General features: G+C 41.7%; 1 protein-coding gene across 1 annotated transcript in view; it reads left to right on the top strand.

Annotated features, from left to right (window-relative positions):
* Positions 1 to 12,716: 12,716 nt before the first annotated feature.
* The window catches only part of T265_14776 (hypothetical protein), a gene marked incomplete at both ends in the record, with an annotated part of 31,569 nt that continues 29,590 nt past the window's right edge, over positions 12,717 to 14,695 (top strand). Inside the window, one exon of the mRNA XM_009175173.1 lies at positions 12,717 to 13,290. Within this exon, the coding sequence (XP_009173437.1) occupies positions 12,717 to 13,290 (574 nt within the window). The remainder of the gene's footprint in view (positions 13,291 to 14,695) is intronic.

Here is a 14,695-nt window from a genome sequence, read left to right as displayed (position 1 = left end):
CACTCGCGGAACCGTTCCCAGTGTTCGGCTGGACTTTCGACTAGTTACTGATATGAGGTAATTAGCTGGTGTTCCGGATTTCTTTAGTTCCGCTGGACCAGTTCAGCTGTGAGATCTTGATATTAGGTCTTTCTGAATGTGTAAGACAAGCTGTATCCTGAACTATCCAAATCCATAATCTAATTAGCAAACAGACTATTTCAGTAAAAGACTTTGTGATCAACCCTATCTATTCAAAACACCCAACTATCCTTGTTTAGAGGGGCTGTTCCATCACGATACCCCTCAAACCACAAAAAGGACCTGCTAACTACCGAAACATCGGCTTCTAATATTTTTCAGACAGTCACGATGAAAAATCTGACTGGATTGTGGAATGCTCTGCGACAAAAACCATTTGACTTCGGGTGCCATCAGAACGGAAGACCGTTTAATCGGCAGCCTGAGGCTCCTAATCAGTCATATCCTTGTTTGAAGGTTTGCGTCCCCTTAATCCGTACAACAGTAAATCCCAAGCTTACGAATAAACTGATGCTACATCGGCCATCTCATGGTGCCACCAAATGGGTCGCCTTGCTTGCTGTATACACCAGGATAGTGAGGAGAAAACAGACTACTGCTGACGCTTCCTCCCTAATTCTTTCTCATAGCAGTTCTTCCCTTCACCATCCCATTACTAACACGACATTTTGGACATATTCTTAAGGACTGACGGGTCCACTTATAGCTCGCTATTGCAAGCTGTAACGTCTCCCGCTGAATCGGCCTTCATGGCCACAGACTTTTCTAAATCACCTTTCAAGCTGCGGCACTCACTTCATATGGTAGCCCCTACCGTTCACACTCTGAAACAAGTGGGTTAAGTATGGTCGTGATCTTGCATCTCCATTGCATTGCACCCATTCCTGACTGCGTACGTATGGTGATCCGGAAGCCGCTGCGGTTGGTTCTGCCGGTTTCGGTATGGTTACAAGCCACTCACTAGGATGGTCATTGCTTGAATGTTTGTCCAGTGATAGTCGCCTCTATGCGGTTCTTTCGGCAGTCTGTGGGGATAATTGCTGCTTGTTCATCATATCTGCTTAAAAACCAACAGATTGTAGCTCTTATACACTCAAAACCAGTTTTCACGACTCTGAGTCTATCATTGAGGCTGACTGAGAGCTCATACGATGGCTTCGGAAATAGGTGAATTTCCGCTTTCTCGCTCTCCAAAGTGTCATCGTATTGCCGGTGCTGACGAGCTCCCACCCATTCCGTTTGAGGATGGAAGTGAAGTTCCAAGATGGAGTCTATCTAACTTATTTACATCCACCTAGTCGAAAAACGACATCTCAACCAACTGGGCCAAGTCAATAGCTGTCCCTTTTCTAAAAAGATTTCTTCCAGTGAGTATTGCAATCACAGGGGAATAGCTTAATCCCCGTTGTTGCGTCATCCTTTCTACGTCATCTTGCGAATTGCAGGAAGACGAAACGCTCGAACGGCAAGCATGATTACGGCGGGAAAAAAACTGTGTGAACCATATCTTCACATTTCGTCAAGTGCCTATAGGCGCCCTGTAAACTTGGTATTGACTTCAGGAATGTATGTGATTCTGTCGACTAGTTAGCTTTTTGCAATGCGCTGGCAATGGCACAGAATTTAGTGAATATCATGTGCTCTTTATATTCCCACATTTGTGGGCGCCCAAGATGGTATGAGAAGCTCTACAAATGTGTTCCTGTATTCTGTGTGTACGATAAGATTACTCACTCCCTCAAATTTGGTTTAATTTCGTTATTGATGGGGCAATGAAGCGAACAATGGAATGTCTCCAAAATTTCAGTGTTCAGACGTTTTCTAGCGAGGACCTTATTGGCCGGGAATGTGCAGACAACGTTGTTTTTTTTTAAAAAAAAAATAAGAGCGGAAAGCGCAATCATTGCTTTACTCATCTCTAAAATTTGGGGATCGTGTTGGGTACTGCATTGGGAGGGAATTAACCGGTTAAATGAGGTATCCCGTGTCTGGCACAAGATTGCGATTTCCCCTTTGACCCATCAGCCATTCTAGGGTGGTATTTGGATTACACCTTTTGGAATGTTCTCTGTCACAAGTTTTGCTTATTGTCTGTCTGCCCTGTTAATGGTTTACGTTTGCGACTGAAGAGACTTGAAACCGTTAACCAGCCACACCATAGGTCATGTCACAGTTATGAAACCCTTGTTCACCTAATTGAGGACCCCTAGCAGGATAATATCCATCGCCTGACCGGACTTTTCGGGTTCCTGATGAAATTTCAAGCATTGGTTCCACATTCATCTTAGTCTCCAAAGAAATCGATGATGGTCCAGTAAAACACATATAAAGATTCCGATAATCTGAGTTTGTCGACAGTTTTCAGACCAAGAATAACACCTAATTCAATCTTTCAGGTGTAGGAACTGATTAGCAGTTGTCACCATCAATCTGGGCATGCTAGCTAGGGAATATTTCCGGTAAAGGGCTGACGTGCAGACAAAAGATGATACAAAGAGTGAGATACTATCGGGGTGTCCAAACTTAAACGGAATCGTTAGCAAATTTGCTAGCCAGACTGGCCCCTTGGCGGCAAACGCTGGAGTCAGGCTACGCATGAAGTCGTCGATTTTGACCGGGTCTGTGGAGTCAAATTCTAGAACTGAAATCCGTCAATCTCTGTCATATTTTCAACCAGAGAAACAACAATTTAAGATATTTAGGAAACTGATGTTCAAATGGTATGCCTGCAGGCTGTTTTCAAAATAACATTCTTGTCATGTGGAATGGTGGAACGTTATTCAGTGTATGGGGGACTGCTGGCAATACCCATCCCCAATATGACTGAAATTACCAGATTTTTTAACATCTGTCTACAGAATCTAGGACTAAGATCGCCGCCCAAACCTGAACCCGGTTTGTCGTGCTCGACGATTTGCTGGGTATCTGACTCGATTATATGGTCTGATCCTGAATCCAACTATAGACACACAGAAAAGAAACTATGCTGTAACCAAAAATTTAAAGGTATATAACAGAGCCCTCATTTCAGCGTCAGAATGGATAGGTGGTCCACTACTATTCTGGGACCGTATGTCACCTAAACCAACGGGTTAAACCGTGGCTATTTATACTGTTTTTTTTTCTAGAGAATACGACACCATTAGTCAACTTGCATGGATGTCGGTGTGCGTTGGGTCCAAATTTCTTCTGAAATCCGTTCCCGCTTATTAGTGAGTTCTAGTGGTTCGTCTACATACTCGCAAGCTAAGTTTACCAGAATTCATGCCGCACCGATATTCTCCCTTGCTGATGTACTAAAAGCTTTTTTGCGTGATTTGACTCTGCCATTTCTCAGTCCTAAACAAGTCGTTCACCTTCCTTCGGGGTCTGATGTACTGTGCCTTTTGGTAAAGGGGTCTCGCGTTTCTGTTTTATGCTAGAGTTTGATATAGCTCTGGGAATTTGGTGCTCACCTGACTGGTTCGATGGTTTCTGCCCGTGATCTCCTCCAATGATTACCATTCAAAACATCTCCCATCACTTATGAAACCGAGTAGTATCATGCGCCAGGTTAACCGTGGCTTTTATACTGTTTTTTTTTCTAGAGAATACGACACCATTAGTCAACTTGCATGGATGTCGGTGTGCGTTGGGTCCAAATTTCTTCTGAAATCCGTTCCCGCTTATTAGTGAGTTCTAGTGGTTCGTCTACATACTCGCAAGCTAAGTTTACCAGAATTCATGCCGCACCGATATTCTCCCTTGCTGATGTACTAAAAGCTTTTTTGCGTGATTTGACTCTGCCATTTCTCAGTCCTACACAAGTCGTTCACCTTCCTTCGGGGTCTGATGTACTGTGCCTTTTGGTAAAGGGGTCTCGCGTTTCTGTTTTATGCTAGAGTTTGATATAGCTCTGGGAATTTGGTGCTCACCTGACTGGTTCGATGGTTTCTGCCCGTGATCTCCTCCAATGATTACCATTCAAACCATCTCCCATCACTTATGAAACCGAGTAGTATCATGCGCCAGGTTGCACTGCAACCATGTTTTACAATAAAGCATTGCGTAAAACTTTTGCCGAGGTAACATAGGTGTTTGTCTTGCCCTGAATATTGTGCTGACTTCCTTAATGTTGTTTAAGACGTTAGCCATGACTGTCACAATCCAATGAACCAGACAGACACAGCTTAAACTTACATCTGTCCGTGTTTTTACAAAACAAAATTCATGCGGTTGGTATCTAAGACAACGAAACTTCACTGTACTGAAGTAGCCGTGGTAACAGGCGACAACTGTGAACAATGGTTATGCACTTTGGAGTGAACCATCATGTTGCCACTATTAGAGTGACAGATAGAGTAAATTGAACCATAACACGCTGAGTGTTGCTAAAAAGCTAAGTAATTCTGCATAACTCAAGAGATGCTAATTTTCAAAGCCTTTCTTGAGAGAGAATAGTTCCTCAGCGAAAACGATATGGGTTTGGTTGAGACAGCTGGGAAATATTAGAGCAATTTGGCGACAATTTTCATAAAGCTAGCCAGTGGGTTCGTGGCACAATTAGGAATGGCATGGAGCGGTGGAGAAAGTCTAAGCAACAATGTCCTCAACGGGAGATTGTCAGTGGGTGATTGATTAGCATTTAAATAGCAATCGCTTATTAGTGCCTGGTGTGACGTGACGTGTCCTGCTTCTGATACAGCATCCGATAACAGCTTCATAAATGAGCTAATCAGGCATGCTATGCCGGTGGTTTCTGCCTCTCCGACCTATCGGACGAGCCTAAATGATGCATTCACAATGATTTGTCGGATACTGCCGAATCATTCGCAAGACGTTAACTAAAAATAATTGGCATATTTGAGGTTAATTCACATCCGTAACGAACCGATTAGATTTGGCCACGAATTTTGATTTCTTTCAACTTTTTATACCGATGTCGCACTCGTTAAACATTTGTTTGCCCATACAAACACAGATGACACGACATATTCGAAAACGTATAGTCTATAACAAGAAAAACTAACCGAGACTAGCTTGGGGGACTGGCTATCTAATTATCAGCTATCTTCCATAAATAACAGGCTAATAGGTATTCAAAATGGCTTACTGGCTTTTGTAGCCACCTTTGCAGCACCTATTTGAAGGTTGTGCAAAAGTCCTAATACCATGACACTCAGTACTCCGGTTGTCCTTATCTGCACTAAGCAAATTACCAAGGAATCACGTTTCGTCGAAACCCGTATTTTCTTGCTCCTGACCGTTTGACAGCAATGATTAACGCATTCTGAATAGTGATTAATGATGATCCAAAAAACTAATATATCGACGTGGTTATTCCTCCCACCGAATATTATGTGATAAGCACATGAATTCCTAAGACCACAATCCCAAAAGTTCTTCACGATTCTGTTGGCATAAGAACAGGCATATAGTTTTATAAATCATTTGAGTCTAGAAATTCGCAAAACAACAGAGCAAAACAAAATCCTTGGACAATGACATTTTCACAAATCGACAACCCAAAAAAACCTGCAGTAAAGAGCACTCTCTGTTCTCTATTAGGACAAAAATCTAATTTACTTGTGAATGAAAGGTACCAAAGAATTTAGGCCCCGGCACCCAAAGGTCTTGAATGTCATCCTCTGGGTCAACCGTGGCACAAGTATCGCCGTCAATCAATGACAGTTTAGTCAATATTTAACAGCTGTGATTCATTCAATTACTTCACTGACAGGCTCAAAGGCTCTCCCCTGAATTGTCTTTCGGTAAGTTTTGCACCAACTCAACACATTCCCGTACCTAGCAATTCCGTTATGTAGCTCCTATTGAGCGGTTTCCCATCGTATCCGTCTGTCCGAAAAAGAAAAATGACTTAAAATCCAAACGACACCCATGAATGGGTGAACTGGAGGAAACCCATTTGTGAAGCATGCAAATTACGCGTCTTCTTCGTCACAAAAAGCTTGGAAAAGTGGGTAGGAACAAATACCTATCCGGAGGAACAAGACCTTTAACATCCCTTCTGTGCTGGTGCAGCCATCTGGCATCGTTCAAGAACCTTGAGGTTAATGTATGATGCAAATCCTCCATAATCAGCTCCATTAAACCAGCCAGGTTGCAGGTCGTATGCAAAATACATGTTTCCAATATCGACTGCCTGGCATATTATATATGTATATATATATATGTATATGAAATTTGTATACATGCTTAGTTTCCTATGATTTGCCGGTACACTCTCGCGGTGGTTTGCTGAATATACAGGACATCACGGCAACTCGTTGTGGGATATATATGTTATGAAATTGGTATACATGCTTAGTTTCCTATGATTTGCCGGTACACTCTCGCGGTGGTTTGCTGAATATACAGGACATCACGGCAACTCGTTGTGGGCACCGCATTAATTTTTCCATTCGGAAATTATTTGACTACAATGAATAACTTATTCTAATATCATTATCTCTTCTTCATCTTTGGGTTAGTTGAAAATAATAGTCGGTGGTGCGCACAAGAACCTGTACTTTATTCCTCAGGGACATGGAATCCTACCAAATTGAGTATTTCATACCTCTCCGCTTCGCCCCTTTCTTTCGCACATTTTTAAAATGTCAAACGCATAAATTAGCTGTTTGAGAAGTTGAAATCGGTACCCGAAGATGACCAAATACATTCATAATCCTCACACTTTGTGTTTCCTTTTAAATTTCCAAACTCGTAGGTCGAAAGGTAAAACGATGTTGGTAGACTATTGAAAAGGAACGTGCACAGCTGAGTTCCTGATGTTGGGCACAAATGTTTACTCGTATACATCAACCAAAGTGTTCTTTAACGACCACCCAAAACTATGTTGAATTAGTTACCCTATGGTATCCAGGTCAAAACATTTTTCCCGTTGGGGCTGATATATAAGACAGCAAACATTCATCGTATTCTGCTAAATTAGCTGGAAGCATACGAATGAACAGACAATGCAGCTAAAGGTTGTGCTAGCCTGGACAACATATATTGTCTAGTGAACACTGTGTATATTTCGTAACTGAGCGAATTAACAACTGGCAGGCTAGAATGCATCCCTCTTCCGACAACGGGTTGCTTTCAAGACCCCCTTCTAAAGAGATCCATTGTAAGCCTCGAAATGTGAGAACCAACCTACTAGGTCGCATCTTTCGGATTCAGAACATTCCATCAGCTGGTAGGCCCCGTTCGTTGTTTACTTTTGTCAGCATTGTATTTTCCCATCCAGAACCTGTGAACCATATGATTTGAAAACAACACTTTCGTCTCCATTCTATGCCTTCTCTCAACTCTGTTTGGCTTTAGCTGAATATGTGCCAACCGATATAAATTTGTTTGATTCTTTTTTCTAACTGAAATTATTGGAAATTTATGCATATCTTGGAACATGAAACTGCTCCTTGTTCTTTAAAATGCGTATTCTGTATATCGATGGATCTCCATATATGTATATATACGTATATATATATATCAATTCAACTGTGTAAAAATTATCACCTATCTTGTTTGTAAACCATCAATATTTTACTGCTTTTCAATGTGACAAACAAAACTTTTGTAAACCTATTTTACTGCTTTTCAATGTGACAAACAAAACTCAAAGTTCTTGTCTTTTATTACAGGTATATCGGGTACTTAACGTGGCATTGAATTAATTAATACAAATTTTTGTAGGACCCACGGCAGATCAAAGTGCCTTGCAGACCAGACGCGTACAGACAGGCTAGTTAAGCGATATGATCAGGCAATTTAAAAATAAATACACTGAAAATGATAACACAAGGTCAAAATTCAGCGATGTTTTCACAGCATAGCCCTCTACTTTATTCTTAGAAAGTTTTTCCAGCTTGTCTCCCAGAGACATTTAACCTCTTCATTGCCACTCTTTCGTTCCACTATGGTTCAACCTTGTGGAGTTTTTGGAAAGGAATGTCTAAGCCGAAAATCGCTCTACGAAAGGGTGTTTTAGGCACGAAAGATAACATCACCAGACAGAGTAACTGTCCAGAGAAGAAATCTCGTTAAATTTGGTAAGTATCTTTCATGATCTCCGAGTCATGCACAGGATTGCATAAGGCTCAGTGTATTTAGGTGGCACGTTTTGTGTGGCAAGCAAGCATCGAAAGGGAAAAGAACGGACATGAACGAAGAGAGGTTTTTTATTCAGTTACGTTTGAAAGTTGTGGGAACCATCAGCAGTTTTCATTCTCACTGTGTGATCAAAATTCGACCACAACAGCTGTCTGCTTGCAATGATTCACACGATATTTTACAAAATTTTCCTTAGGCAATAGCTCTGAGTTTAGACATGCTTTGGGCAGTCAGTCAGTGGGTCAGTAACCCGCATTCGGAAGGCGGTTTTGTTAAAATGGGTAGACAGTGAGAACTAAGTAATTCCTGTAAGTAGACTTTAGGACGTGCTTACGGTTTTCTGAGCCAAATTTTTAAACATAACTTTGCGAAAAAGGTCGCCAGTCATTCTGCTTTGTTTCTATTCACTTGTAATTTTCCACAACGGAGGCCTGAACGAAATTGGAAAATAATTAAGGCAGCCAAACTAAGTAATTTTCAGGGTCGAAATCTGCACTCACTTTTGGACCCTTTGTGTACATTATATTTCACAGCAATGCCTACAGTCACGACGTACTGTTGGATGAGATACGTCTGTCCCTCTATGATATACTTATTCATCTTAGAGTACTTTCAACTAGTCCCGTCGTAGTAAATATGTACTGAGAAACTCGAATGAGGACAGCCGCGGTAAATCTGCAGTCACCCCCTAATAAAGCTAAGGTGACTGTAAAAACGTTCCTTGTATGAGCAGCTGTGTTACCGGCATTATCTCATGAGAACACAATGACGAGTAGTGGAATGGTTTTTATTTGCTTAGTAATGCTTTATATATAATTTCCTCACTTCATTTGAGTACACAAAGCGGAACTGCATTCGATGACCATACGACTTTCTGTTTCCGCTACAAATAACATGTCATTTGGTCGAACTTGTTTATTCTCACTCGACAGGAATTGGGTAACGCGGAATATATTAGACTGCCTTTATTACAACATGTTTAGTATTATGTAACATCGGGTCCTCATAGATCAGTTAGGCTTGCTTCCAGGAAGACCATAGATTACCGAACGGTAGCGAAAAACTGAAAAAGCGGATGGCATTTTCTTCAAACGAAAAATGAAGACTCTGACAACAACAGGTTCTCAACAACTAAAATAATATATTCAACCCGAAGTCATTTGCGTTGAGAGGGTTCTATCTCGGGATATCTTGACCAGAATGTTCTTTCAGGTTTGGTCACAGAATTTCAAACGACCCATAAAGGAGTTTTCAGTAATTTAGGCACTTCTCCAAGTGACTCTGATTACGAGCAATGATTATGATTTTTCGCTCTTAAGTAATACGAGTACGGATGTTAGCGAAAAGCGTAATCAAGATTTTTAAAATTACACCGGGTTGTTTATACACACAACAAGTTAGGGATCTTGTTGGATTTGTTCGCCTACACCATCGCTCTATCGCGCTGGATGTAGTTAACAACTCTGCTGGCAAAGTAATATGAAAGTGGCACTTTTACCAGAGGTTACTCCAGAGGCTACCGCCAACTACCATGACGGATTTTGGTGTCGGCAAAAAACCTTATAATTTTTTATAGAGAATGAGTAGGATGCAAATGTCCCCTTGTAGGGATACCGGTTTCGGGAAATGGTGACTAGGGGTGGAAATTACCGAGTGGTTCCTTAGTGTTTCCATGGAATTTTACGGGCTACCTCTTCCCCAAAATTTGCATCACCTTTCCGGATTAAAGTTTCTCTCACCGGAAACAAAAAATTAAAAAATATCCCATGCTTTCCTTAAGGAATAACTGCAAACCTGACGGCTGGATATGCTGTGCTTCCGAAAGATCAAGATTTACTCGACAACTTGTGGTCGCCCAAAGGTTAATAGAATTAGGTCCGAAATAGTATTTGACGAAACATTTGAATGACGCTCAAAAGGCCACAGTTGGCATGCCCGTTCATCAAGTTTTCCGGTTTAATAAATTGGAGACGACACTTTGTCTCCGTCAATCCAGGAAGTGGAAAGAATACCAGCGTCTATCATTGAGAAAAATGTGGTAGCTTTAGATTCTACACATCAGGTTGAACACAAATTCTGTAATGTTGTAACGGCAGTGAATAAAAGCAAATTTTGATAATCTGTTTCAAATACTTACACTAACATGCCAAAAACAGTGTAATGCCGTGAACGAGGATTGTGGCTTGTACCGGGAGCGGTCTTTGGATAACAGAATGTGGAGAACTGAATTACTGTGGACAGAGTTCCATTGAAGTCGCTCCTCAAAAGGCGATTAGATTTGTAGACATTGCGTTTGCTTGTATAGGTTCTCTTTCACAGAAAGCCCTTTTTAATGGTTTTATTGGGCTTCCACTCCATCCGGCCACATTCATCCCTTCAGTATTCTGAGGTCACCGATGATCACAATAGGATTTGGAAGAGGATTGGGTCTTTTTGCGTTATCAATGCGACGGATTTGTTCCTTTTTAATGAATGCACAATCAACCGGGACCTGCAAAGTCTTAGTAAGCAGTTTCGCCTCTGCTGCAAATTTCATGACGTCCTTTTTATTACCAATTAGGCATTAGCGACTCATTAATCCGGCTGGCACGATTTCTCAACTAAGGAGTGGCCGATCCTGATGCATTCACCTGCTTAGTGCAGTCAGGCCAAAGACAAGGTCGGTGACGTTTTTTTTGTCAAAATAAATTCTCCACCTATTTCTACGATTTAGCTGAGCTCCGGTGCCTCGAAAATCCACCAGCCCAAAACCTCAAAAGTCATTTTCCATCTCACGCAACAAACATTGATTGTTTCCAGATTGTCGCGCAATTATACACATTTATCCCGTAAGAAGTCCAACACCTGCATGTCCAAATCGATTACCAGTGCATTGTTTCTTCTAGTTAGGTTGGCTAACCTACCACCCTAGATCTGCCGATTGAAATCTCGCCTAGGCTCTTATCAGGTTAGAATTTATCATTTTTCATGTGGTTTATTGACCCATGCCTTTTAACGATTATAGTGACCACTCTAGTGACACTTCATCACCAAATACCGTGTCAAAATATTTCTGCAAAAAACAAATCACAAGAAGTTGTGCCACATACGAGCTATAAATGAAGGGCTATAATCCTCAAGAAACCAATGGTCACCACCAGATGTGAAGGCGTTAATTTAACACCACTTTTGAGTATTCGACTTCACATTCGGAGTGAAAAAAGCATGCTAGCGTTCTTCCTTTCTGTTCGTTGTTTTGATATAATCTCCATTTACCCTCATGGGCAAGTTGGCAACATATAAGGTGTACCAGATGGCCACCGAGGGTTGATGCCACACATCTATGGAAATCGGAATACCGCTGGCGAATTTCTTAATCTTCCCTTGTTTCTAAATATTTGTTTTGAGTGCGACGCCTACTTCCGGCAAATCTGCTGCATTAGCACCGACTTTCTAACGGCTCTATGCATCATGAATAACGAGTGGGCTGACTGTCACGGTTGGCTGTTCATTGCAACAAGGCAATAGGCAGACCGTGATGAAATTGCCGCTTACCTGGAAATCACTATTGATGAGATCCAATGTTCGCTTTTCGATCGTTGGACGCATTATTCGGTATGTTTGTCGGTATTGTCCCTGGTTCCGCTGTTTACTGTAACATGAGATTGTGGCGTGCGCTAATTTGTCCAACTGCTTCTGAGATCCTCTGTCTTTCCAGCTGCAGGTAGCGACAGTATCATGAGGCACCTTGGCAGCCGAATTCCCAAATAGGCATATACCTTTTTTGCATTTCCCTTTGTGGATATTGTTGGTCTTACGACACATCAAAATAACTCGATTTTCGTGCACTATCATTCTGCTGCTTACCACTGCTTGAAATCTAATGTTCGACATTTCCATCAACGTACAAGAGGTTTCAGTAATGCAATGGAACATAATTTCTCCCAAGTTACGGAAACAGGACTTTCTGAGGTGATGCAAATGATAATGGCTTTAGATTTCGTACAACTGAATTTGAATGAGGCAAGTCTATTGCATGTTGGTGATTGCGTTTTTTACTTACTCGATGGAACCATGCCTAAACAAGTTCTCTTCAACGTGAATTGAAGACCAGCGAAGCGATGTTCAGTATTCGTGTGTGTATCTATCCACGAGGTGGGATGAAAAAATTCGAAGGTTACATAAAAAGAATCCACAATTGTAACACTCATTAGATGGTTCCTTTCTTACGTCCAGTATTGATACTTTCCTTGGAGGTACCCGAAGCTTTATGGACGGCTGGGGTGTACACTGTTACGATGTAGCTGTTTAATGGCAGACTCCGGGCGATACTATGTGGTCTGATAGATCTGCATGGACTACATTACTTTGATCTGAAACGAGATATTAGCTCTTATTGCACTGTAATCTACCAAAGTAGCTCATCATCATCGACAGCATGACATCAGGGTTCAACTCCAATGATTCACTGCCGTACAAGTTTGATTTTGTCATGGTTGGTCACACGGCCGCATACATGTCAGGCTGTTGGCCACCGCAGAGCGATCGCTTTAAAACTTCAGGATTCCAAGTGACACTTAAATCTATGATGCAACTTAATTTTCCGATGTCTTCATTTCTAGGTCTATGCTATTGATCTGGATGCTGGTGAAAATGGCACGGTTCGCTACCACATCAACTCGGGCAATACTGCTAACTACTTCAAGTTGGATCAGTTTACTGGAGCGTTGCAGTTAACGCGTGAGCTTTCATTGCAAGCTCTCGGAGACTACTCCTTGGAAGTGGAAGCCCGGGACTGTGGGCAACCAAGCAGGTCATCGTTCAGCCAGCTGATAGTTGGGATAGAAGACATTGCTCCAAAAGGCCTTGTGGGCCACAATTTGTACAGTCTATCTGGTCTGGTGGATGCTGGATCCACTGGCCACCGATTCAATATGTACATCCTCATTGCGATTGTCGCCGCATCCACCGTCGTCTCTATTCTACTACTGTCCTCGATTTGTTTTGTTCTACGAAGATCCAGGCGCTCTACTGCTTGTAGGAACCCACATTCAACTACCAATGCTAGTATAAATGGAGTAGAAAAAGCTCAGCTTCATTTGAATTCCACAGGAGCAAAATACACTACAGAATTTCCAATGTCATCCAGCTACACAGCCACAGCGAGTGTCGATGAACAGCCGCAGTTTTACGCAGGTAGGTGTGGTTATGAACTTAACACATATTTTTCTGTATCTTCATGAAAATACTTGTTTTCCATCCTGTAAGTTACCTGACACTGAGGCAGTAGGTTAACTTCTTTGCGACCCTGTCCAACAACAGTTGACGTCTTCACATAATCAGTTTTATTAATTCATCGCTAACTACGCTTAGGCGAGCGATAACAAGCCCTTACCTCCCGATATGTGAACTGGCAATGTTTGAACTGAAGTCACATCGTATAAAAAGCAGATCACACGGATTATAATTTTGTCAACATAATCACGCCAACCAAGTAACAGTAGGTGATAATACAAAAACTTGGCTCATGCACTCTTCTTGGGTTAGTGGGGAACGGCTGGTAGAAATTGGGCCAAGCGTTTATTTCGCTTTGGTGGGAACACAGTCCGATGGGTTCTTGTGAGAGCAAATTATGCAACATCATCGACTAAGGAGGTGTCCAAAGGTGAGGTTCTGCCATACCCGAGGAATTGTAGGTAGCACACTTAATTAAATTACACTGTTTCTCATGTTATGGATTGTCAGCGTGAAAACATGACATCGTCTTAAAATGATTGATTCTACAGGTTACGAAAACCTGAATTCTTGTAGTGTGAATAAGTCAAACGCAAGTACAAAAGTATTCCTTCAATAGCTGGCATGCGCTATCTCAGAACACACTTGGCTATTTCAGCGTTAACTAAACACGTCCCGTGCGCTGTTTGAATTATTGTTCGTCTTGCATTCCACGCCCATCAGTAAGAAGTTTTTTTACAAGTGCCAGTGTGTCCATTACACATCTTAAGGAACAAACGTTCTTGGATGCCTCAGCACTGCCGTCTCGGGTAGATTACCGGGGAAGATAACAACTTTTGACGACTTTTTTTTACAAAACTGCAAAAACATTATAGGGATAAATAACATTATGCAAATTCTATACGAGAAAGATGTCTTCAACAGGATCGAACGAAAAATATGAACTGGACCAACTGAAGTGCATCAACAAGTTCAGTAAGCCCGAGTTATACAAAGCAGTAGAATGCACTTGAGTTTTACGTTATGGCTTGAGAGCTTGCCCCCAAAATGTTTCCACCCTAACGACTGGGAAAAAGCAGCAAGAATAGCTGAGGAATGCTGTTAACAGAAAGCTAACAAATTTCATAGCTGACGCATTGCTATCTGAGCTTGAGCTAGCCAAGAGCCACTCACGTGAGGCAAGACAAACAGGCACCCTTCTGTTCGTTTATGAAATCGGAATTCTACAGTGGCAGTTGCATTAGACAAGTCACGAAGAGCCGAACAGAATTCACGTATTGAGGTAGTTGATGACTTCTCAAATTTTCAATAAAGAGATTAGATTCCCGTTTCCGGTACGAATTCATCATTGCTAGTCATCCATCCA

This window comes from Opisthorchis viverrini (assembly GCF_000715545.1).
Source record: "Opisthorchis viverrini unplaced genomic scaffold opera_v5_262, whole genome shotgun sequence".
Classification (NCBI taxonomy): Eukaryota; Metazoa; Platyhelminthes; class Trematoda; order Opisthorchiida; family Opisthorchiidae; genus Opisthorchis; species Opisthorchis viverrini.
Note: the sequence above shows the minus strand (reverse complement) of the source record. Positions and strands in the feature narration are given on the sequence as shown.